Source organism: Haemorhous mexicanus, chromosome 2 (genome assembly GCF_027477595.1).
Source record: "Haemorhous mexicanus isolate bHaeMex1 chromosome 2, bHaeMex1.pri, whole genome shotgun sequence".
NCBI classification, from domain to species: domain Eukaryota; kingdom Metazoa; phylum Chordata; class Aves; order Passeriformes; family Fringillidae; genus Haemorhous; species Haemorhous mexicanus.
Genome location: NC_082342.1, coordinates 65,159,247 through 65,184,578, shown reverse-complemented (window position 1 = coordinate 65,184,578; position 25,332 = coordinate 65,159,247). Strand labels below are relative to the sequence as shown.

The 25,332-nt window shown below is 34.7% G+C and overlaps 1 protein-coding gene across 2 annotated transcripts in view; it reads left to right on the top strand.

Annotated features, from left to right (window-relative positions):
- The window catches only part of DIAPH3 (diaphanous related formin 3), a 202,414-nt gene that overhangs the window by 28,402 nt on the left and 148,680 nt on the right, over nt 1-25,332 (top strand). For both annotated transcript variants that reach the window (XM_059839117.1, XM_059839116.1), the window contains 13 exons: nt 2,406-2,536; nt 4,556-4,630; nt 4,797-4,866; nt 5,298-5,434; nt 5,889-5,994; nt 15,641-15,751; nt 16,190-16,308; nt 17,031-17,147; nt 18,348-18,466; nt 18,585-18,649; nt 19,257-19,361; nt 21,544-21,876; nt 22,857-22,971. In XM_059839117.1, coding sequence (XP_059695100.1) covers nt 2,406-2,536; nt 4,556-4,630; nt 4,797-4,866; nt 5,298-5,434; nt 5,889-5,994; nt 15,641-15,751; nt 16,190-16,308; nt 17,031-17,147; nt 18,348-18,466; nt 18,585-18,649; nt 19,257-19,361; nt 21,544-21,876; nt 22,857-22,971 — 1,603 coding nt within the window. The remainder of the gene's footprint in view (nt 1-2,405; nt 2,537-4,555; nt 4,631-4,796; nt 4,867-5,297; nt 5,435-5,888; nt 5,995-15,640; nt 15,752-16,189; nt 16,309-17,030; nt 17,148-18,347; nt 18,467-18,584; nt 18,650-19,256; nt 19,362-21,543; nt 21,877-22,856; nt 22,972-25,332) is intronic.

Genomic DNA, 25,332 nt, shown 5'->3' with positions numbered 1-25,332 from the left:
TCCTATATGACTGTGCATCAAAGGAAAGAAATTTTACTGACAACTTATAAGTATTTTGGTTAAATCAGTTGTGTCAATTTTACAGCAGGAACTGCTGGGAGAAGTCACTGGAAATGACAGATTCTCCACACAGGATATTAATCCTTATGCTTAGGCATACAAGTACTGCTTATCAAGTAGTGTATGCACATCAGGAGCTGCCAGCAGATTTTCTGAGACTTCTTGAAATTTCCAACTCTCTTGTAACATTTAGTTAAATACTTTGTCATGAAGGCTGCTGGGAGTTTGGTCATTTTGTCTCTAGTCAGTCTGTTATCTTATCTATGCAGAGTCCAGCTGGAAAGATCCATGAAAGAAAACTCAAAACACTGAGTTTCATTTTGTTTGTGGGAACCCTTATTGTTCCTGATTTTTTAAAATTTTCTCTGGGTTTCCTACACCTGTCTTCCAGATTCTCACCTCAGCCCTCATCCTTTGCTGTACATCTCATCTACTTTTTTTTGTGGAGCATAGTTACTGGAAGTTACCCTCATACTTAAGCGAGTAGGGATATCTATCAATTCAGAAGCATGTTTGCAATGCCATTCCATGTATTACACATGATATTTCAAAATATAACATGAGATGCTATGTTTTTGAGATGATTCCTGGTAGCAGGTGTTTTTTTGTTTGTTTGGTTGTGTTTTTGTTTGATTTGTTTGTTTTTTGTTTTTGTGGGGTTTTTTGTTTTGTTTCTTTTTGGTGTCTGGAGCATCTGTTATGAAGTCTGAGGAAATATAGTTGGAGTGGAGACTATTATAGCCTCCAATGTTCTGTTGTCACAGAGTCATGGAATAGAATTAGACTGGAAGAGACCCTGGAGATAGTCGCATCCAACTTCTTATCTATTCCAATTTTAATATCTCTGATAGGAGAACTACACAGTGTGCCTGAGCAACCTGTTCCAGTGCTTTACCAGCCTCATGCTTAAGAAGACAGAGGGAGGAGGGGGGAAGTTTGTGTTCATCTTATGTTTAACCAATTTCCTGTATTTCAATTTGTTCTTCTTGTCCTTTCACTGATAGGGCTCCCCTGAGCTTTCCCTTCTTGGGGCTAAACAATCTCTGTTCTCTCCATGTACTACAGATTCTCTTGTAATTGTGTCCACAGCCCTTTCTGGACTCATTCCAATATGTCCATCTCTCTCATGCTGGGCAGTGAGGAACTGGACAGAATTCTCCATATGTCTCACCACTGCTGAGCTGAGGGAAAGGGTCATCTCCCCTCATACAGCTAGTGATGCACTTACCTGTGGTCAGCTTGTCATCCATCACAACCCCTATTTTCCTACAAGCCTACATTCTAGCTGGTAGCCTCAGCACACGTTGGTGCGTGGGTTCGTTCCTCCTCAGGTTCAAGATTTACAGTTTTCTGTTGTGGAACTTCCTGAAATTCCTCTGCCCATTTTTCCTGTCTGTTGATGTCTCTCTGGATAGCAGCTCAGCAGCCTGGTCTGTTTGTAAACATTTCCCAGCTTTTAATTTCATTTCTTTGCTAGAAACTGTTTAATAATCTTCTGCTTCATAGAAGATTACTTCTCAGTATTTCCTGAGGATCTGACAAAGGGAGAAAACATCACCTCTATGAAACTAGCTATAATAATATAATGAGACTACCTCACCATTTACACTGAATAATTTCAAGTTATTATTGCACTGCAAGTCTAATTCTCTTAAATTACTGACTTAAGCCACTGGTTAATCAAGAAGTATTTAGTAAGTCTCTTTGTGCAACATGACAGGTGTGCTTCTATTTTCAAAAAAAAAGGACTCTTGCAATGCATTAAGTCAAAAGTAAGTTTTATGCACCATTGTATGCCTGCTTTTTTGTATTTAGATATATTCTGTAGAAGATATATCTATCCTTCATGTGAAATGGATTCTAGGTGGACTAGACTTTTTATTTGTTGATGTCTACAACAATGTCTACTTCTGCAAGAGCAGAAATTACTGCAGTAACATGCTGAGTGTTCTGGTATCCTGCTTCTTTGCTCTGTATGCTTATGTGAGTGCAGTCACCCTTCTGGACATGTGCCCTGTGATCTCTTCAGAGGACCTCTTTTCTTCTGTTGAATATTAAGATGCTTGCAATGCACAAACAGAATCCATTCAATACAAAAACTTTGTTTCGCTGAGCATGTGTGATAAATTTGTACATTTTATGCCTGTTGTTTTTGTCTGCTGATAATAAATTTATTCATAAAATGACCAAATTTAGTCAGTATTTGGCAAATAGTAGATAGGCATCAGTTATGGGCTTACAGGTCTACATTATTATATTTTTCAAGGAACAAAGCTTAACCATTAATAATGTCTTTAAGTTCTATGTTCACCAAATAAAAAACAAGTGTATTTTCTGTGTTTCAGGGAAGTCTCAAGAACAGCAGGAAGATTTCTCCCCAAGAATTTATTCAGGATTTAAAATCTGGGTCAATGGATGAAAGACTAGTCACTTGCTTAGAATCTCTCCGTGTGTCCTTGACTAGTAATCCTGTCAGGTAACATCATTAGCACATGTTGAAGGATTAATCATATTCTAATTTCTTAATGGATTAAAATTAATGGATATGTAGAAGGTTTTCCAGTTAAGGACTATGTATGCATTAGTGAGTAATTTTAACTTCTTTCTGTTTCATTGATTACGTATCCTTTGTAGGTCTGGTATTTTTAATAGAGTTGGCTGATCTGTACAAGTTAATACTAAGAGAAGGTAAATTAAATGTGGAGCAGAAGCAGTTTCCTTTGTTTTCTAGTGCTAAGTAGTCAATTGTTTTTCATTTTAATTTTTGAAATACTTTCGAAGTCTTTGATCTTCTAACTTATTTTTGTCGGGGTAATCAATAATGGGAGTTAGGCACCTTGGTGTAAGTTTGTTCATCAGAAAACATATATATTTCTAAATGTGTGGTGCTGCTTCTGTCCAGTGTACTTTAGGCTTTCTTCCTTCCCTCCTTCTTTTGTTTTTTTTTTCTGTACCTGTAGGGTTTTTCTATACAGAAGAAAGCACAACCTTTGTTTACCTGTGCTTTATTGAAGGAAGGTTAACTCTTCAGTAACCATTGATAAGTCTTAATTTTGATTTGTTCCATGGAGCTGAATGCTAACTTTATTTCATTAAATTGTATTTTTTTCCTATTCTATTCTATTTACATCCTTTTGTTTAGAGTTACCACTTAAGACAGTGGTTGTACACATGATTTGGGGAAACTGTTTAGGGTATATTTAAAATAATGCAAATGAAATGTTGGGACATGATTAGAAAAGGATTGCACAACTTTCTTTTCTCTGTGTCTTGCTTGGCAGAGTGGGTGATATGGGTCATCTCTATGGGTATTTGCTTCTTTCCTTCTATTATTTTGTTTCTGAATTGGGTTGTCTTATTTAGAATATATAATGGTTTTTGTGGAAGAATAAATACATGCTTTACAGTAGCCCGAGTTATTTTGACAAAGAGTTTTCAATTAGTCTTTTTTGTAAATTGTATTTTTAGTTCACAGAGAAAATCTAAATCAAATGTTACTGAGTTGTTTGGTCTCTGGTACTTAGAAACAGGTATTGAAATCCGTGGTTCACTGCGAAAAGCTGTGGTTTTTTTCCCATCACTATAAAAAGTAAGCTTCTGAAAGGACAATCTTGATCACTAATCTTCAGGTAAATAATTTAGGTGTTTTGACGTCACAGTTGCCAGCACAGTTCATTAAAAGTGGTTCAAGTGATGTAGCTCTACATATTATTACAGATAACTAGTTATCTGCAACTATTTCTTCCCCTTTTGTGTAATAGTTGCAACAGATTGAATTTCATTGAGAGGACATTTTTAATAAATGCATTGGAAATAGAGGCACTGATAACTTAGTATTTTGTCAGAATGACAAAAAGATGAATGTTTTCTTTGGGTAGTGTAAGTAGTTTTTGTTCTCTTGTGGAAGCAGAGGTAAAGGCAGTAAGAATGCATCAGTGTTTTAGTCCATTATCCCCAGCTGTTGGATGTGCAGCAAAGTGGCTGCTCATAATTCTGCTAATATAAAATGTTCATATAAGTGAATCTTGTAGGATTATCTTTAGGAGACATATAGGCCAGATCTGCCAAAAATAGTTGCCAGTTTTTTGCCTAATCTGTTTCAGAAAAAAACACCCGTCCAAGAATGAGAGAATCTATTTTCATAATGTATTTACTTTTAGAAGAAAAAAAATAAAAAAATCTGGTTTTCTCTTCCTGTAATTGTTAGTGCTGCTGTCAGTGTTACTTGTATTTGATATCAAGGGGTTTTGAGCAATACTAAACAGGACCATGAGGCATCTGTCTCATGAAGAAACAACTGGCCAAGGGTTTAACCTTTTCAAAAGATGCCTTTGGTAGTAGCTGAAATTTTAAATTTTTGTTTTGTTCTCTTGGAGATATTTTGGGTTTAACACCATCCAGTTATGTGTGCTTTTAATTATGGTGACAATTTTCTTTCACTGTGAGTAGTCTTCAAAATGTCAAGTTTTTAAAACATCTTTTTTCTTTCTCCTAGCTGGGTTGTAAACTTTGGCCGAGAAGGTCTGGGACTGCTGTTGGATGTTTTGGAACGATTGGTTGAGACAAAAAAGTAAGGATTTAATATAAAATTAGCTTTTCTAAATATAAATAGAATATAAGTTATATATAATCTCTAATTATATCTATAAATATCTTAATGTAAAGTCTTAATATAAAGTTAGCTTTTCTTAGTATTTAAAGAGCATTTATTTACACTAAATTTTTGATTTACTCAGTCAGGACAGACTTGTGAAAAGAAGTCAGCATAAAGTTATACAGTGTTTGAGAGCCTTCATGAATAATAAGGTATGGGATTTTATTTATTCTAGAAATGAAATTACTACAGTTCAATTAGATAAGGTACCTGATGAGTATAAGTCTGTGCAATTTGGGGAAGTGTTGGGTTGGTAGGTTGTGGTTTGAAGTTCTTTCTATCTGCCAGAAGTCTCCCACTTTTTCTCTGAAATATTCAAAGACAATAATGTAAACTTTTGATGCTATTACATGCCCTTCTTACAGAATAAGTGAACTGTTTGGGACTTTTCTCTCAGTGTTGTTTTTTTTTTTTTTTGTTTTTTTTTTTTTTTTCTTTTTCTTTTTCTTTTAAATTTTTTTATTTCACAGCCTAAAATGTCATTTGCAATACTAACTTGCGGGGAACAAACCATTGGTGTCATTATTAGGTACTTGATGGTCATTTGGATTCCCTTCCTTACAAATGTTCTTCTGTTGTTTAGTACGGGTTGGAAAGAATTCTGGGAGAAGAGAGGAGCCTTTTGTTGCTGGCCAAAGCAATCGATCCCAAGCAAACTAACATGATGACGGATATAGTTAAACTCTTATCTGCAATGTGCATTGTAGGAGAGGAAAACATGTAAGTACTGTATTTAAGCAAGAAATAGTAAGGTAATTTTACAATATCCCAAATTAAAGTTATATCTGAATGAAATTATAAAATTTTCAATTTAAGTTTGAAAGTAATATCTGTATTATATTGTCAATTTTCAGCATACCTTTGTGAGGTTTTTTTTTTTTTTTTGTGGCCATATCAGTGAGTTTTTCACATCTGGATGTACTAGTTAGATGGAAATAGTTATGCAGCAATTCTTTTGCTTAATATTTATTAGCATACTTTTTTTAACCCTTGTGATCCAGTAAGTCATTCTTTGGTTACAAAAATCTCCAAAGGCAACAAGTATTGCTTAAACCTCCTAAATTTGTTTACAAGAAATTGAGGCTGGTGAATAATGTGGCAACATGGCTTTTAAGGTAGCAAATAAACAAGTTTAAATATCTCTTCTGAGTGAAATTATTTTCTTTTCTCACAGCCTTGAAAAAATATTGGAAGCTGTAACAGCAGCAGCAGAGGAGAGGAATGTTGATAGATTCTCCCCTATTGTAGAAGGTCTTCAGGATAACTCAGTTCAGCTGCAAGTAAGTAATTTTTTTTAATCACTGCAACAAGTGAAAATAAAATTACATGCTTTTCTGGACTGAACAAGTCATTACAATAAAAAGGAGTAGGGATACTGTTTCAAGTTAGAATCAAATCGTGGAATATTGTTTATCATTTTGTCTTTTAAGGTGTGGCATGGGAAGGTTCGGCCTGGAAACATGGGGTGTTGCAAGTCAATTTGTTGATTTTTCACTGAGATCTTAGCTTTGCGAGTCAAAAGACAGTATATATTTAAAATGAAGTATAAGTCATATGTTTGGATGCAAAAAGATAATACCACTTTGGAAATATTTGTTGAAATTGAATATTGATTATAGTAAAGCAAGTTTTTAGGCAACTGTGTTTTATAATTAATGTTTTAAATCATTGGGAGGTCTGTCTCTCATGCTCACTCTTTGATATCATGAAATTGCACTCAGAAGGTCTGACGGTATTGTGCCTTGCTTATTTTCAATTTGCTTCAGTTGGATGTAGAGTTTACTGCAGAAAGGCGCAAAGTATTAACTTTGTTTGAATGATCGTTATAGATCATTGGTCTGAGAGTGTAGGTATGAACTCATTGATATTTATGTAATCAGGTTGAACTGAGAGCTGTTCATAATTTAAAATCTTTAAAATCTTCTACTATCTTGCTTAACATATTTATTTGCTTGCATGAGACATATTTCTACTTGCTTAGAACATATTTTGGCTTAAACTAGAAATCTTTATTCTTATTTCATGTCTGTTTCACTATTCTATTCTAAAGCTTCAAGCCTTCTCCAAGGTCTTGGGTCAAACACTGTATCCATCTCTATCTCTGAGCTTGTATGTTTGCGGCCTTGGTAGCTCTCTATGCTTGCATTTCTCACATCTATTCTTTGTTACTATTACAAAAATAGTAAAAGATTAAAGTTTGAAAGAAATGCTTGCATTACTCAGCTTTTTTATTAAATAGTTCATGTCTGACAATAAAAGTTGCTGTTTATTTCATTTGTCTCACAGAAAAGCTAACCATAAAGGAATATCTGCAGGTGGAGAATTGTTTGTAGCTCAATTTTGTCAGCACCAATGGAATTCTCTTTTGAAAAATTGTCCCTTCTTCCTTACCCCTTCTCTCTTCTAATCATAGACTGCTTTGCGTTGGAAGGCCCTTTAAAGGTCATGTGCTTCCAAGCCTGCTACCAGGAGGGGGCTTCTTTTCACCAGACCAGGTTGCTCAAAGCCCAGTTCAATTTCATCTTGAACACTTCCAGGGATGTGGCATCCAAAGTTTCCCTGGACTATCCATGAATTTTATGGAATTTCAAAAAAATTCTGAGATATCAGTTTTTCTCTGGGATATAAAAAAAAAAAAATATATTTTGATTTTTAAAATATTAATGATTCATTCATCATTATTTGATTTATTGATTCAATACTTTGGATCACATAAATTTGTTTTTCAATTCCAGGATGTTGTATCTGAGTTAAGAGAATTCAAGAGTATATAAGGATTTGAGGACTACCAAGTTGAACTTAGGAGGATGTTGTTTTGAGTGTGATGCTGAATTTTCAGGGCTTGTGTATATTTGCATGTGTAGATTTAATGAAGGAAAAAAAACTACTGTAGATTTAATACAGAAAAAAGTTACCATCTGTAACTTCCTTTTCTTTATAGTTGAAAATGCATGTGAAATTCCCCTTAAAGCAGGCCATGACTCTATTTGAGCTATCAGGCAAGTTAAGTTAGTCCTTTGTACCTCTTGTTTTACCCAAGATGGGTACCCACTGTATGCAGGGGTGCTCAGCTCCATGAGCAAGATACTACTGGTGAGATAATCAAATCACTGCAGAAAACTTCAGCTGAGTTACCTATGCACTGGCAATTTTAACTTTGCTATTGCTACTCTTCAAATATTAAAAAAGTTTTTTTCCAGTAGTTATGCCTTCTATCAATGGGGCTATATCTCCAACTGGTATTTTGTTATCCTCTAATACAGAAGATAGAAGCATTGTTAAAAATGAGAATTTACTCTAAGTGTAACCATTACAATACTTCTGCTAAAATACTTATGCTAAATATATCCATTTGGCTTTGCTGAGAGTGTTAGCCTGAAGTTCCTGCAAATAGGTAATGCTTTGCCATTTAGTTTGCTATATCTTGTGTAGACATGGAGACTCATTAAAAGTTCTTTTCTGTTTATTTTTTTTTAGTTAAACTTTCATTAAAGTATGTTCCTTCTGCTAAAAGGCTTTTTGATATTTACTTTTTCAGACTTCATAAATGGTTGCTAGATTTCTGTTTTTTAAGACCAGAAAAATCAAGCCTCCTCATGTGAATCAGCTGTAAACTTTTCTAACAATGACATTGACCTGGTGGTTAATTTGACAGGATTTTAATGAGACAGAAGTTTACAGTTGTCAGTTACTTGGCATACTTGCCTTGATTGTCTGCTTGATGTATGTATGCTTGCTTTGTGGCAGTACAATTTGACACTAACAACTGACCTTTTCAATTTTGAATTGACTTAACATTTCTGTTACTAGAAGACTGAATACATAAAAGGCCTCAGTAGGATGATTTTTGTATTTTTAGTGAAAGCTCTGTCTATTTTTTGCATTTGTTGAATGCAAAAGATGTTTTATCTTTCATAAAATCCAAAATTAAGGAAGGCATACTTAATTGATTTTGGTTCAAGACAAGATTAGTAGTCTTATTCTAAAAATATAACTACAGCCAGGAGTAATATCAAGTTTCTGGTTTTGTTAAAGTAAATGTAGTTTGACATCTTAAGCCTTAAACACATATAGGGCAATCTGGTACCTTGTGTATTCATGATGGCAATTGAAAAGTCCTATACTTTGCTTGTTCAAGTCATGGAGGCAGGAAATACAGCTCTTCTGACAGAACCCATTTTGCTATGTAAGAAAGTTAAGAAAATAACAACAATAACAACAACAACTTGTTTGTTGCCTACTTCTCATTCTTCTAGGAGAATCAGAATAGTGCTTATACTCTCTAACAATCAACTTTCAACACTGCTTCTCAAGCAGGTGGTTTAACTAACAGGAGAGTGCTATTCTTCCATGCAGATCTAGTTGCAGATGCCAGCTCCTTCTAATTTTCCAGTTAGGACTGAGAGGAGGAACACTGGTGAAGCAAAGGTGCAGTTTTTCCCAGTTAAGTTCCTGAAAAATGAATACTGCTCATCCCAGTGGAAACATGCAGGTTCATGCATATCCTAGGAGAAACGTTTTTGTGAGAAAGTAAAAGATCCTAGGTATTCATCAATAGCCTTATCCTCACAGTATTTTCAGTTGTCAGGGAATTCCATTTAATCTTCTCATTTAATAATATGAGGATGTGAGATGGCCATGACATTTTGGTTTGCTGAATAACCTGATGATTCTTGGTTGCTCTGTGCTAATGAGGTCCTTTCCATAACTGCTTATGTAATAGGGTCAATCAGAACAAAGCTTACCTTACCTAAATGTCAAGAGTGCATAAACTAATTTCAAATTATTGTGGTCTTGTGTGGTTTAAGTATTTTATGCTAACCCCTAGGTATTGAATTAGTTTCACTTGGAATATGATTTAAATGTTTGTGATTTTCTGTCAGGTTCCTGCTATTGCCTTTATCTTTAGTCCTTTAAAAAGGTTTTAAACTTAGAAAAAAGATTTTGTGATCTAATTTACTCAAATCTAGATGTGTAAGCATTGTGCCTTGGTTAAGCTTGTTTTTCTTTCCTCTTGTATAACTTTTTCTCATTCTTCTTTTTGTAGGCTTATGTTTGGGACTTTCACTATTACTTTGTATTCCTACACAAATAAATAGTTAGCTAGTATTATCCAGTGGATCTTTGTCTTGTTTTTTCCAGGAAGGCTAAATTATATTCTTGTTCTGAGCTGCAATTTAATTCCCACTTGATCAAATTTGACTAGAAATACTAGAATAGCAGTACATCTTACTGATAATTTTCTTGCTTTATATCGTTGTATCACGGCACATGTACTGGGTCGATTTGGCAGATTTAAAGAAAATAATCTTTTTTTTGATACAATTACATCTGTAGATATCCTTTCATTGAAATTGCCCTGCTATCTCAAAGATAAAACTATAGTTTGCTCTTGATCAGGATTTTCATTGTGGTACTTTTTCAGTCTCTGATTGACTCTTCACTGATAGTTTAAATCATCTGTGATAAATACTGTTTCCTTGCTCAACAAGTCCATTCACAGAGTGTTTTGCAGGAAAACATACTGTGTTTTAAACTGCTGTCATAGCAATGACAAAGATTCCAAATTGTATATAATCAAACAACATGGAGTTGAAATGTAAATGTAACCTTGTAGTACTGTACTTTGGTACTGACTCTACAATGAAGAGTAGTGAAGTCTACAATCATTGAAATGCCTCACTGATGTTAACAGGAGAGCAGGTGTTGGTGGCAGCTGTCAGTGCACTGAATTACTGGTTTTGAATGGCTCAACTAATTGAATCCAGAAAATGCAATTGAATGAAAGATTTTGTACTCCAGAGAGATGAATTGGAGATGATATAACTTGTTTCAACTAAATAAGATCAAAATTAGGGGAAGGAAAAATTTTCATCTTGGCTGTTCAAGGGGAGGACAAATACTCCTAAAGTGGACCCATACCAAAACAAATAAAAAAAAGCTTTAATAATAAGGCTTATACTCACATAATAACACAATATATTCTTTAAGGTTTTATAGCAGTAAATTTAACTGGTTTGGTTGCTTGCATTTTAAACCACTTGTGGTGTCCAAATTCTTCTGTTGTGACCTTGTAACTTGTGCAGTTTGTGGGCCTAAAAAATACACCTGGTATTCAAAGCCAAAGACTTAATTTTTAGTCTAAGTGATGTCTTATGGGTCTAATAAAATTGCTCTCAGTAGTGCTAACACTTCTCCACCCACATCCCATGCCTATACATTTCTATGCTTCATTCTATCATATTCTATCCACTAATTACAGAAATGTATGTAATGGTAAACTTTATGCCAGAAACTTGTACAAGGCTAAAAAAAATGTTCAACTAGTGGGGTGATAGTGATTCTGTTACTAGACAAATCCTGTTGCAACTAAGTAAGTCAAAACTGAGCTCCAGACAGGCAAGCCAAGTCTTGATGAAGCCTGAGAGGTCTGGAAGCTTGTGGTGTTAGCTTCATACAAAACCTGTAGCCTGTTATTAGCAAAAATAAGTGGGCTACAAGGCCATGTGTCCTGAACAAGACTGTAGAGGACTACAGACAAATATTCAATATGAGGAGCTTCTCCTGTGTTCAAAGTGCTTGGTTGTGCAGCAGAACCTCTCATCTCTGTTGGTTGCTGTCAAGACAATGTCTGGAAGATTTTATGCAGTCTATTTTTGAAAAGTAGACTGGGCACCTTAGCTGTTTTCAAAATATTTGGTATTGTAGTGTTAACGTTTGGATGTAAGAGAATTATATTATTTGTATTTATCTTTTGGTTGTTGTAATTTCCTTTGCTGGGGTTGCCTAGTGTATGTTCTATGTTACCTTGTGTAGACTGAGGCTCTGGCAGTAACAAACATATTAGAGTAACTGTCAGGAAAAAGTACTTGTGCAGAAACAGGCTTGAAGAGTAATACAGAGGTTTTGTTGGAATTAGAAGAAAATAATTGGTAAGTTAACAAAGTCCTATTTTCCCCTAAGTTTCTAAAATATTGTAGACATACATACAGAAGCAAATTGTATAAAATGAGGGCAATAACACATTTCAGGGAGGAGAAGTATCATAAGAATTGTTCTGACAGGCACTACAAAGATGAAAAATCCACTGTGACAGTTAAAGGCTCAAATTGTTATCTATTTAGCAGCTTTATAAGACGAGGAGAATAACCAAGGGTTGTTTCTTGTTTATAACTTCAAAGAAGCCCCAAATTGGGAAGATCTTTCTCCAGGAAATATACTTTGTTTAAGGCAAAACAGTCAATGTTGTGGTATTGTTAGCTATATTCCTATTTAACTGAGTTCTTTTAAAGCTGAGTGCTACTAATGTAATGCCAATACCTTTCTGAAAGAAAGCACACTGCAAGTATATTCCTCTTTGATACGTGAGGTTATTTACTTTTCCTCATCAGGTGATGATCTAATTGCCCTCACTGTAAACAATATGGAGAAGGGACAGGAATAGGCTTTCATTGCCTTGCCAAGTCTGTTAAACACTTTGCTAACAAAACATACAAAGGCAGACTTACAGTGAGGCAGAGGGGAAAACATTAGGAAACATTACTTGAACAAAATTTAATATGGCATAATTTTTGAGCCATAGAAACTTTTTTAAAAACAAACTTTTAAACATTACTTATTACTAGTAGAATTTTTTATTTTGTCTACTTAGCATGATGTTTTCTACATTTTTCTGAATTGTTTTGATATTTTGCAAACTTGTTTAAATTTTTGAAGTCCAGATTTAGATTGGAACATTCTTGTCTGCTCCTTGGGCCTTCCAAACACTTTTCATTGATTCATGAAATAGGACTTTGCTTTGCAAAGCCATTTATTTATACTGTCTATTTATTTGTATTACATTATTTGTATTACTCATTAATTTTGTTCTCAACTATACAAATTATATTTCTCTGTAGAAAAAGTCAAACTTGCCAATCTGTAGTTGTCCAGATCTTCCTGAAAGTGGCCTTTTAAATGTCAATATAATTTCTGCCATCTTTATTTTCTTCAGTGTCAATATACATTTCAGTATAAACTTGGATTTTATAAAAAGTACAGTTATTTTGTCCTCAGTATTTTTAAGCTTTGAATGTTTACAGAGTGAATGCTCTTTTGTTACTTCTCATGTTGGCTTGGTTCTCTGAGTTCTTCTGCCACTTTTGAACTGTTTTGTTTCTGTTCTACTTTGTGATCTTTCACACACCAGTATCACAAAGTGTTTCTGTTTGTGTTGCTTTGTTTTTTTTGGTCACTTCTCTACTACCATAGTCTTTTACTGACCCTACAGATTCTGTTGCTGTCTTCCTTCTTTTGTTATCTCTGAGGAATTAGATGTGTTAATCATAGATGCTTTTTGCGAATTGTCCTTCAAAGTTCTCTGTCTCTTTTAATACATTTTCATGTTTGATTGCTTAGTTTTGATTCATCCTCCCCTCCACTGGTGTTGATTTATTTTCTTTAGGTGTTGTAACTTGATTATTGTCTAACACTGGAGAAAGTAACAGAAGTCTATCTCAATGCTCATGCAGTTGATTTAAATAATCCTTTTGAGTCCTATATGCAGTTTTGGGTGCCACAATACAAGAAGGATGTAAGACTGTTAGAATGTGTCCAAAGGAGAGCAATGAGGATGGTGAAGGTCCTTGAGGGGAAGCCATATGAAGAGCAGTTGAGGTCACTTGGTCTGTTTAGCCAGGAGAAGAGGAGACTGAGGGGAGACCTCATTGCAATCTGCAGCTTCCTTATGAGGGGAAGAGGAGGGGCAGGCACTGGTCTCTTGTCTGTGGTGACCTGTGACAGGACCCAAGGAAATGGCCTGAAGCTATGTCAGGGTATATTTAAGTTAGATGTTAGGGTTGGGTATCATTTTTTCACCCAGAGGGTGGTCGGGTGCTGGAGCAGCTCCCCATGGAAGTGGTCACAGCACTAAGCCTGTCTGAGTTCAAGAAGGATTTGGACAATGCTCTCAGGCACAAGGTGTGTTTCTTGGGACTTCCCTGTGCAGAACTAGGAGTTGGACTTGATGATCCTTTACAATCCCTTCCCACTCAGGACATTCTATGATTTTATATATTTAATTTAGTGTGATTTTCCTAATTTATGTCAATTAAATAAAAACAATAGTTTTCTATTATTATGCAAATATAGATATTTGCTTGTACTGAATTTCATAAAAGTTCTGATGGAATAGAAATTAATTTCAGCTCTTTCTTCAAGTAAGAAGGAGCAAAGCTTGTTTCTTCCTTCTATGACTGTTTTGAAGTTATTGTTGAGGCAAGGTATGTAGTATGACAGTAATCTATGAATAAATGTGGCAGCTTTTATCCAAGAGAGGTATTGGATGGGTTAGTACAGTGGTTCCAACCATGGCATCCTCCCTTGAGCATTCTTGTCCTTTCAGACATCTCCAGAAGTTGAAAAGATGGTCCCAACTCCTAATGCAGAGTTGTGGGGCCCTCAAGATTCTCTTTTCAAGTGACTCCAAATACCTCTTTTATGGGTTTGGGTGAAGAATATCTCAGGCTTAAGGGTTATTCTAACCCTTGGTCCCTAAAAACCTGTTGTAGCTCACAGTCTGCTTGATTTCATCAGCAGGTTCACAGCTCTCACATTGACAGATTGTTTACATTTGTTACATTTCTATTCTCATAGCTAAGCTATTCTCTTCTAGAGTGTTAGCTACTAAGTTCATCTACATAGACTAACACTGCAGTCAAACAGGCCTAAATTATGCTAATTGCCATTCACCTCCATAACAATTCAGCTGAAATAATATGTAAAGCTACTCTCATGCTTAAATACTTTGCAGTAGGATAAAGGTGAGGAGGTGAGGTGATGGTTGTGGTCTGTGTAGCATGTTCCTTCTGGAAACCTAATGGGTGCTGTTGTTTCTCACAGCCTGTATCAAAGTAGCTTGTACATCTTTGTACATAGTTGCTCTTGTGACCATATGTAAATTCAGTACTTGGAATTATGCATACTCTGAAGATGACTGGGATAGCATCTTTCCAGTATTACCTTTTGCCTATGGCATAAAGCATCATCATTTTTTAGACTATAAAAGGCTTTACAGCAAAGTATTGGAACCAGATTGCTTTAATTGTTGACGTAGTATGTAAGGTCCAAATAGAATTCTAATGGTGTGCTGCTTTTAAAAAAGCCCTAAAAAATGCTGGAATTAAATTGAATAACATTTTTTTTTTGTAAACTGAAGCAAAATGTGCAAACAATAAAGAGGGTAAAAAAAGCAAATAATGTCTCTTTTCATCCGTATTAGAGATAAACAGTAAGTTGCCATTGTTCTAAAGGCTTGTGAATCCAGACAGTGAATTCATGCTGCTCCTGGCTGTGGGTTTTCAAGAGGAGTCTCTTAATTTTTCAGAATAGGGTCTGCTAAGTAGTTGGCCTGATTCTTTCTTTTGAGCTGAAGAAGTGATTCCCATGAAGTATTCTATAATACTTAGTATGTTTAAAGAATGACTATTTCAAAAACAAATGAAAAAAAACCCCATTCTGTTCTTTGGGCTTAATTTACTCATTAAAACAAAAAAAAAGTTTTACTGTACACAGACTGTATTCTGTGACTAACTTCTTATATATATGTATGGATAAATGTATATTTGCAATGATTTTTACATATCCGTTTTTATCCTTTACCTGCTAAAGTTCACTGGCTTCAAGTTCAAAGGAACTTGATATTTGTATAAAATGATAAAATTCAATGGAGTGATAAAATATTTAATTGTAATGGAACTTTGTGAACTAGAATTTGATATTTATAGCTCATGTGGCTGATCAGGCATTTAAGTAGCTTAGTTATAAGATTACAGTAGTTTCATAATTAGAAATTATGTAATGTCTAATTATTAGTTTGTTGTATCTTCTTGATTGTGATGCATATTGAAATCTTGGAAATAAGATAGTTTATTATTTACTTTGTTACAGGTAGCTTGCATGCAGCTCATCAATGCTCTCGTTACATCTCCTGATGACTTGGATTTTAGGCTTCACATCAGAAATGAATTTATGCGCAGTGGATTGAAAGAGATATTGCCAGTAAGCATCTCGTCTTCTCTCTTTGCATTACTATTTAAATTTTTTAATTATTTGAGCCTGAGAGCAAGAATGGGAGAACAAGTTCTAATAAATTATTCTCAAAGGCATTTTATTAAGTTTTGGAAAGACAAGTAAGGTACGAGAATCAGCCTTAAAATAAAAATGAAAAGGTGAAATGTGCTTTCTGAGCTTTATTCTGATTTTATTCTGATTCCTCAGCATTTTATGACTTTGCTTAAGAACATGTGACATGCTGTTGTGCAAAAAATTTTAAACCAGCCTGAAGTTACATTTACCTTTAGAATATTTAACTTATGTGTTCTTGTAATTTTAAACTTTTAGCTAACATATGCTTATTTGGAATTTATTAAAAAGATACATTTATTTACATATGGAAATGCTAATTTTACAAGTCTTTGTGCTGTTTCTTCATTGCAGCAACTACAATATATAAAGAATGAAGCACTAGATATTCAGCTGAAAGTATTCAATGAGCATAAAGAAGAGGACATGATTGAATTCTCTCATCGTTTAGAAGATATTAGATCTGAACTAGAATATCCTTTTGCGGGCTGATATGATCTTTGCTTGTGTCAGAAATAGTGTGGCCACTGGAGCAGGACACTGATCATTCCCCTGTAACAGGCACTGGTGAGGCTGTACCTTGAATTCTGTGTTAAGTTTTGGACCCCTCACCGACAGGAAGGGCATGGAGGGGCTGGAGCATGTCCAGAGAAGGGTCTGGAGCACAAGTTCTATGAGGAGCAGCTGAGAGACCTGGGGTCTTCTCTTCATGGAGAAGGATGCTGAGGGGGGGCTTGTAGCTCTCAATGACTACCTGAAAGGAGGTAATAGTGAGGTGGAGGTCAGTCACTCCTCCCAGGTAACAAGTGACTGAATGAGAGGAAAGGGCCTCAAGGTGTGCTGTATGAGGTTTAGATTGGATAATAGGAAAAATTTCTCAGAGAAAGGGTTGTCAAGCACTGGAATAGGCTGCCCAGGGAAGTGATGGAGTCCCCATCCCTGGAGATACTTAAAATGATTTCTAGATGAGGCATGTAGTGGCATGGCTGAATGATGGACTTGGCCGTGCTTGGCTAATAGTTAGACTTGATCATCTTCTTAGAGGTCTATTCCAACATATCAGCAGGGCAAATATGAACAAAATAAAGCATATAATGGATATTTTTTTGCTATAATTTCTGTTTAAAGAAGTTATCAGTAAACATTTGACTGAAATTTTTTGATTATTTGTTATTATTCTCCTTAACACTTTCACTGAAGTAAATGATGTTTACAACATGGTGTGGAATACAGTTAAGGACACTAGTGCTGAAGGATATTTCCTTTCTATTCTTCAACATCTTCTGCTGATAAGAAATGATTATTTTATCCGGTATGTTTAATGCTGTGTTAAATGTTAATTATGGATTTTTTTTTAGTATTCAGTCATTAATGGAATATTTCTTCCATAAATCCAGTTATAGGTTTTAGTCTTTCTGTGCGTATTGTAATTTGTGAGCTCATGTTTGAAAGAATCAACTTGGAATCAAGAATGCCATCTATATGTTTTTGTCTCTTCTGCTTAGTATATAATTTTATTTTATAAACATAGAAAACTATTTTTGTTAAGAGTGGGGCCTTATTGATTGCAAGTGTAAGTGATCAGGAGAGATGTCTTAATCAGTTATAAATCATGATAGTAGCATTATAATTTTATAGTGTATTTGGGTCAAAGGACAAAAGCAAGTATGCAAAGAAAAGCACTTTATACAGAAATCTGAACACATGCCCAATGTAGAGTAACTTTTGGGTTGAGTATTTTCAGTATATGTTTTAGGTCAGTGTAGACATGTTTGTGTCTCCTGGAAAATTCATCAGATAAACTACAGGGAAACAGTTAATAAAACTTCAGTGTTTCAAGCTGACAAATATTTTCCTTCCAAAACTCTTGTGTTGTCTTTGAGGAAATGCTGGAGGAACGAGGTATAAACTGAACAGGGGCCATCTGTTTTCTGCACAACATTCTGCATAACCTTGTGTTTCAGGCAAGGTCTAGCACAGATGTATGTTTAAAGGTTAAGGGTGCTTGCCTGCTATGGGTACATCTGTGCTAGACCTCTTCCACCTGAAAGGGTTTGAATTCACAGCTTGCATTTTCTGGGCAAGTGACCCAGCTGTCATACCCCCTGGCATTTTAGGAACAAGGTGTTTTTCATCCTTGTTCTGAAGCAGGGCTGCAATGCACTTGTTCTTACAAAAGTCACAAAACTAGTGGAATCAAGCTGGAAGAAGAGTGTTTTCTTTACTGAGAGGAAGCAGGAGGTGGTCTTTCCTTCCTATATTTCCACAGGGAGGGAGATGTAGATTTTATAATACAACAATTATTTATCTTTAGTTATAATACAAGAATTATTTATCTTTAAGGCCACTGTTTTTTCAGGCTTTTTGTAAACTCCTTATGTGTAAACTGCCAATTATAATTTTCCTTTGAAACTTTTCAGCCCAAAGCTTTTGACTTTACTTTGTTCATAGACAAGATTTTAAGTATAGAATGATTAATAAATATCTGTAAAATACTCATCTCTGTCTTTAGTCCACAGTATTTCAAATTAATTGAAGAGTGTGTGTCACAGATAGTGTTACATCGAAGTGGAACAGACCCAGATTTCACGTATCGTAAGAGATTAGATATCAATTTCAGCCACTTACTAGGTAAGTGCCATGTTTGGAAATGATTACAGCATCATCCTTCTTATATGAAATTGAATTGGTGATTAAGAATCTTGTGTTCCCTGCATATGTGTAAGTGTGCTTGTTGATTTTTTTCCAGATGTTTGTGTAGATAAAGCAAGATTAGAAGAATGTGAAGAGAGGGCTTCTGAACTTTCCAGAAAAGTAAGTCATTCTTCATCACATCATCATGTGATCAAAAGACAGACATGGGATTACTTAAAAGATTAATGAATGGTATAACTGAACCATGGCATAGTTGTTAACTTCAACTTACTATTTGTTCTGTGTTAAAGTGGGAATTTGGATGTTCCTTGTAGATTAGAAAGCCAAGTGGTGTGAAGTAGTTAACCTTAATTGAGAATCCTTCTATTTTTTAAGTTTTCATGTACAACTCTTCCAAAACCCAACTGAATACTTTATTTCAGCAGTTATCAGTTTCCCTAACAAAATAAACAATGGGAGAATAAAAACAGACTCCTTCATATCTACAGACTGGATTAGTGTATGTCCATGCCTTTTAAGCTACTCTTTGTAATACTAACTTAATATACGTTAAGTGTTTAGGCCATTTTGTATAGTGAAGACATGTAGTGGTGATTCAGATGGTTCTTCCACTCAGCAGACACATGGAAGTTGGAATGGCAGACATGTATCCTTGGTATTGTTGTCATGTGGGTTTTAAAAAGCACAAAAGGAAAAGTTGGAATTTAAAGAAACTATGCAGAACTGACTGGTACCAACAATTTTCTTATTGTTTCTCTTTTTTTAGTTTGAAAAAGATTTTGTGGTTCATCAGGAGACCCAGGCCCTGCTTCAAAAAAAAGAGGAAAGAATCAATGAACTTGAAACAGAATTACAAGCTTTTAAATCACAGGTAAAAGATGGTATAAATGAAATAATGTTTTTGAAAGGGACTTCCTTTTGCATCTTCTTCAGATCCTGATAGTATGGTTGAGAGGCTTTTCAAAGAATCTTTGTTATTGATTATTACTGAATGTTAGTTTCCTTTATTTCTGTTTTATATAAATAATTGTAATGTGACATTAATTAGCTGTGAGTTCCCAGATGATCCTTTTTATGCCTGAGCTCAGTTAATTAAACTAGTTTCTTAGGTTTCATTTGGGTTTTGCTTTCAGAGTCATACATTTTCAAAGTAATTAACCACATAGGGTAATAAGTCTTAGGCTTTTAGATTAGCATTCGTCATTGTGATCTTTATCCCTGTACGGGAAATTGCTTATTATGCAGTTTGCTATACTGAGGCCTTACCATGGATATCCAGCAGTGAAAGAAATAACCTGTGGCTGGATAAGAACATTTCCTGATAATTTTTCAATTTTCAAGCATAAGTAGATATTTTAAAATGTGATGGAGAGGAACAGGGCAGATTTTTTGAGAGTAATACTTGAGTTACTTGTAACTGCTTCAACTCTTAAATCTATGTTAGGAGACTGTGTGACCAAGTGATTTTTCCTGTGTGTTATTTCTGGGAATAAGAAGAACAGTCTAAAAATGGCTAAAGAAGAAAGCATCAGAAAGACATGCTTTCTAGGAGTTTATTTTAATACTTCTGAGGATTTTTAAAAAATATTTATTGGCTTCTTTAATTTTCTTAGTGAGGAAAATTAATTTAGCTCTGCTTTGGTCTATTTAGAAATGTCATTCTAATTCATGTTTCTAGTCAAAATCTATTGTTAATGTCAAAGTCAAACATTTAACAAAAGCAAGAAATTGTTGCCTTCTAAAAAACCAAATATAGTAAGAGTGGCACATCATTCATTAAGAAAGTACTTTTCTGTGTGTATCTTGAAGTCATACTTAAATACATTTTGTAAGGGAAATTGGTGTCCTTCCTTTTTTACTTTTTCTGTTATTCACTGCATGAAATATAACTTTTTTTACATGCAGACATAGAGCATAACATATGATTCTGCTCACTAATTTTCATACCATGAATTATCCCACTGCTGTTGATGGGACACATGAAAAGTTTTGTAAATTTCAGGTAATTGATTACTGCACCTTAGTGCTTTTAAAGTTTGGCTTCTGTATGGCATCAATTGCTACTTAGCATGTTGACTTCTATCTCTAATACTATTTTTTTTCCCTGGTCTCATTCCTTTACTCTCTTCTTGCAACCGGTACGTGTTGATGTATTTCTTTCATTTCTGGAGCCCAACTGTTCAGTGTCTCTTTGTCAGTGTAAAAAATGCTTATGCTCAGAAATTCAAAACATTTTCATGCTGTTGTGCATGCATTTATTTGTATTCATTGATATTCAGCTATTTCCTTTTAGAAATTTAAAATCTTTTGCATATTGTATTTCCTTTAATTTTCTGAAATAATCAGTTTCAGCTCATAGTTTGTTGAAGAGGTAATTAGTGCTATCACCAGTTTTGTTGTTTTTGTTAGATACTTTCTCATTTATGTTTGCAGGCCTATGAAAGAAGTTTTTCAAATAGTAGTAGTAATTTTATTAGACTTGCTGAAGTCCTAATCCTATATTGATACATTATAGATGTCATTTCTATACGGAATAAGAAGCTAGTGTGTAAGGAAGCTTATTTTTTTTAAGGATATTTTTTCATTATTGCTTCATGTTTTCAATTTTGTAGAATGAGAATGCTCCTACACTGGAAGATACCCGTTTTTCAATAGAATTATTTATCTCTTTAGATTTTGCTGTTATGTACTTGGACTGTTTCTCTCTCATCTGTAGGAGACTAGGATGTTACTTTTTTTTTTAATTTGAGGTAGTCTAGATAAGGTCTCAGGATATCTATCATATCCTTTTTAGCTCATGGTCAGTGAAATACAAAAAGTGGGAAACACCATTTCAGTTTGTCATTTTTGGTGTGCACCCCCCAGGTCTGAATGCCCCCTTCAAATATTGACACATCCGATCATGAAATCAAAAGCACATTGGGCTCGTTATCATTCTTATTTGACTATTTTATACAAGACAAATGGCATTGACTTTCTGTATTTAAGCTATGATTGTTGCAGCATTTTGTTGATAAAACAGTGAAACTGAATAAGACTATTTTCCTTATCAGTATGGCTCTTTGCCGCCTGGTCTTCTGCCATCAACTCATGGAGATGCATCTGTTCCACGGGAAGTTGTAGGACCACATCAGTTTCCACCCCCTCCTCCTCCACCGCTGCCTTCTAATGGAGCAATTCCACCACCACCACCTCCCCCTCCTCCTCCACCACTTCTGAATAGCTTGGGAGCTCCTCTGTGTTTTGGTGGTGCTCCTCCACCACCACCTCTGCCAGGCCTGCCTGGAATACTGTGGTCCCCGCCTTCATGTGCTTTGCCATTTGGAATGAAGCCTAAAAAAGAATTCAAACCTGAGGTTACCATGAAAAGACTCAACTGGTCTAAGGTAGTGTTGATTAATGACAAATACTTGATGTAAAATCTGACATTGGACTTGGGGATAATAGATTGTCAGAAGTAAGACTAGATAAGCAATTTATAAATTAGTTAAAATTATGTAAGATATGAATACTTTCTGTCTTTAGCTTTTCATTGTTTTTTGAAAAACTGTGTTTCATTAACTCATGGATCATCTGGGCAATTATCTGTTGACTTTATGAGATGCCTGGAAAAGTCAGTTCTGGTCTAGAATAAAACAACCTTGATAGCAGGATGCTTCTTATGCTTCCTATTATGCCTCATTTTTCAGCAGACTCCTTAAGTTGGATCAGTCACTGAACTATACTGATAGCAATACAGTTTCCAAACAAGTGTCTTGAATCTATCTAGCCTGGACTGGAAAGAAAGACTGCATGTCACTCCATTTGTCTGTAGTACTTCAATGTACTTACATTAATTTAATGGGTGGCCAAATACAGACTGAATTTGCTTGGTTTTGGTTTTGTTTTTTTCTCCTCCTCCATTGTGACAAGATTAAGTATACCAGTCTATTGAGTTTGGAAACTATAATTATTTAGACCAAAAATAAGTCAGTGAAGAGATTTTCATAATTAATGAAGTAATCAAAGCTAAATTCTGAAAAGTAAGGTACTTAGTATCTAGTTAAACCAGCTATGTTAAGAGATTATTTTAAGTTTCCCCAAGTTTTAACTCTAGACCAAAGCTAATTTACTCCTTTTAGATCTTGGATAACAGAGTGTGTTGTCTGCATTGCTAGAATCAGTTTTATTCCAAACCCACTTATTTTAAGTGTTATTATTTTTAATGAGAAATATATTAACAACTCTGAATATGAGTTGAGTACTAAAAATTAACATGTTTTACTGAGTTCTTAAATATTTAATGTGCTTTAGACTTTACAGAGCACAGTTTCTGCATAGTATCAAAATAATAATAATAAAATTTTGTTTTGTCTCTTGCTTGTAGATCAGGCCTCAGGAGATGACAGAATCCTGTTTTTGGGTTAAGGCAGAAGAAGACAAGTATGAGAATGCTGACATGCTTTGCAAATTGGAACTTACGTTTTGTTGTCAAAAAAGGGGTAAGTAGCTGATAGATTTAATTTTCAGCTTTTAGAGATACCTTTAACATTCTTGGAACTTAAATAAATATGAACAAGCCCTCAGAATATAACATTAATGTTCTTATTTCTAATTGGGATGTATGAAAAAAAAGTCTGAAAATCCTAGACTTCTTAAAGTAGTAATATTGAACTATTTTACGTAAGCATGACAAAAATTGTATGACCATTAGGAAAACCTCACAGAAAAAAAAACCCAATAAATTCTTCTGTATAATACAGATTTTATCACATTGAAAAAAAAAAAAAATATCAGAATACCTTCTTAAATTCCTGTAATCTAATTTGGAGCCCAGAAGGTGATGTGTTTGCCCTGAGAATTGATATGATAATTGATCTGTGTTGGATCTGTCATGGATGATAGTTTTCAGTAGTTATTTTTTTACTTCCTGATAAACTTGTGGGAACATAGGTCTTCTTTGATATTTGCCTAGCTTCTTTAGCTTTTAAGGCATTGTGAAGCAACAGAATATATGAAAGTATTCCTGGCTTTAAAACTTTTCTCCTTTCTGTGACAGTAAGTCGTTTTAGTCGTAGTTTAGGTTATTCTGTCCCATATATAAAATGCCTGTTACTTCCTGATGCATTTTTTTCTACCTCCTTTTTTGGTATCAGAGATGTAGTATTTTAGAGCAGCCAAAAGGTTGTGATTTCTTTGCAAATTGATCAAGGGCTATTGTATTTTTGTTGTAAAAATTCTATTTTGATATTTTTATTAATTTAATGACATGGCATTCTCAAATTTTTCCTTTTTTGGGGTTATGCTTTGGTGTGTATGTATTATCCAATATTTTTTTTACCATAACAAAGAGCTTTATTCCACTCTTGTCAAAGCATGATTTTTATGCCTTAGCAGTGTTTCTACTGATTTAAGTATTATAGCTTGTTGCTGCTGATGCCTAATAATATTAAGAATGTTGTACGAAGAGAAAAAGGCAAGAAAACCTCACCATAGACATTTTGCTTGAATCTATTAAAATAAGGCTAGAAGCTAATTATGGTGCCTTTATAATGTTAGGAGAATTCCCAAGAATATTCCCTGAATTAATAGGTTGGAAGTTTTAAAAGCCACTGGAGGAAATAATTTCCTATGTGTAATTAAACAGTAAAATTTGGGAGACAAGATGATGTTCAGGCCAAACATTTTAATGCCTCAGAAGAGGATTGTGAGTCTCCACAGACAGCAAGAACATTAGTGTTAACAAGATTAACATCCCTCAATATATAACGGAATGGAGTGAATACATTGTTTTGACAAAACCCAGTAGAAGAGAGTTACTGGATCTACAGTTGGAAAGTCAGTGAAGTACACTTTTTATACCAAACGTGTGTATGTGTGTGTGTGTGTAGCAATTTAAAGACTGTGGGCTCTAGAGACAAATTTATTTCTTTTTTACAGGTGAGGGTTACTACTTAATCATTTTAGTTTTAAATTTTGAAATCTCTCTCATCCCACATGAGTGATATAAGTGTGCCATCAGCTTAATTTTTCAAAGGAAGTGGAGACACTAAAGATTTTATTTAGAACAGCAAGTAGGTGTTTAAAGGGCAACATGGAACTAAATTTCATCTTTGTTCACATGAGTGGTTTAGAGAACTTCAAATGAAAGCTTAAGTTTGTTAGTAGTCAGGACCAGATCTCAAGGTCCCTTGCTGGCAGCATGAATTCTAGGGCAGAGAACAGAAAAGCAACTGCTTTTGTTCTCATGACCATGGAGAGAGGGGGATACTTCTTTGTAGCTTATACTCAATTTACTGATTATAACAAAACTTACCAAAGATATTAGAGACATACAGTTTTCTTCACAATCTTGAGGAGAATTAACAACAGGCTCTTTAAAGTAGAATCAGCAAGCTATTCACTACACTCAAATTGGGAACAGTCCTTAACTATTTCTAAAGCTTTGTGTCTAAAACCAGAAAGAAGAGAAATTGAAAATGATTCTGTAGCCAAATTATGGCATGCAAAGAAGGAGCTGGTTTCCACTTTGCTGAAGGGTCTGCTTATGCACTCTTTTCATTAAAATCTTTGCATAAGAAGAGGTATCTGGTAGAGGAAGCGGGGATCAGAATGTTCAATGGTGCTTCAAGTGAATTTTATTATCATTAAGTAAAATCGAATGGAGATACTCAAATATTCAGTTGGAGCATTTTGCCTGCTAATATACCAAAAGTATATCAGCATTGATCTAGAAAAGGAAGTCTTATGTCTATGTAAATAATCCACTGAGGAATTTTCACTAGAAAAAAGAATACAGAACAGTATAGAATAGATTTGAAGATTCAGCAGATGTTTGTACAGGAGTTATAAAATGTGTTGAT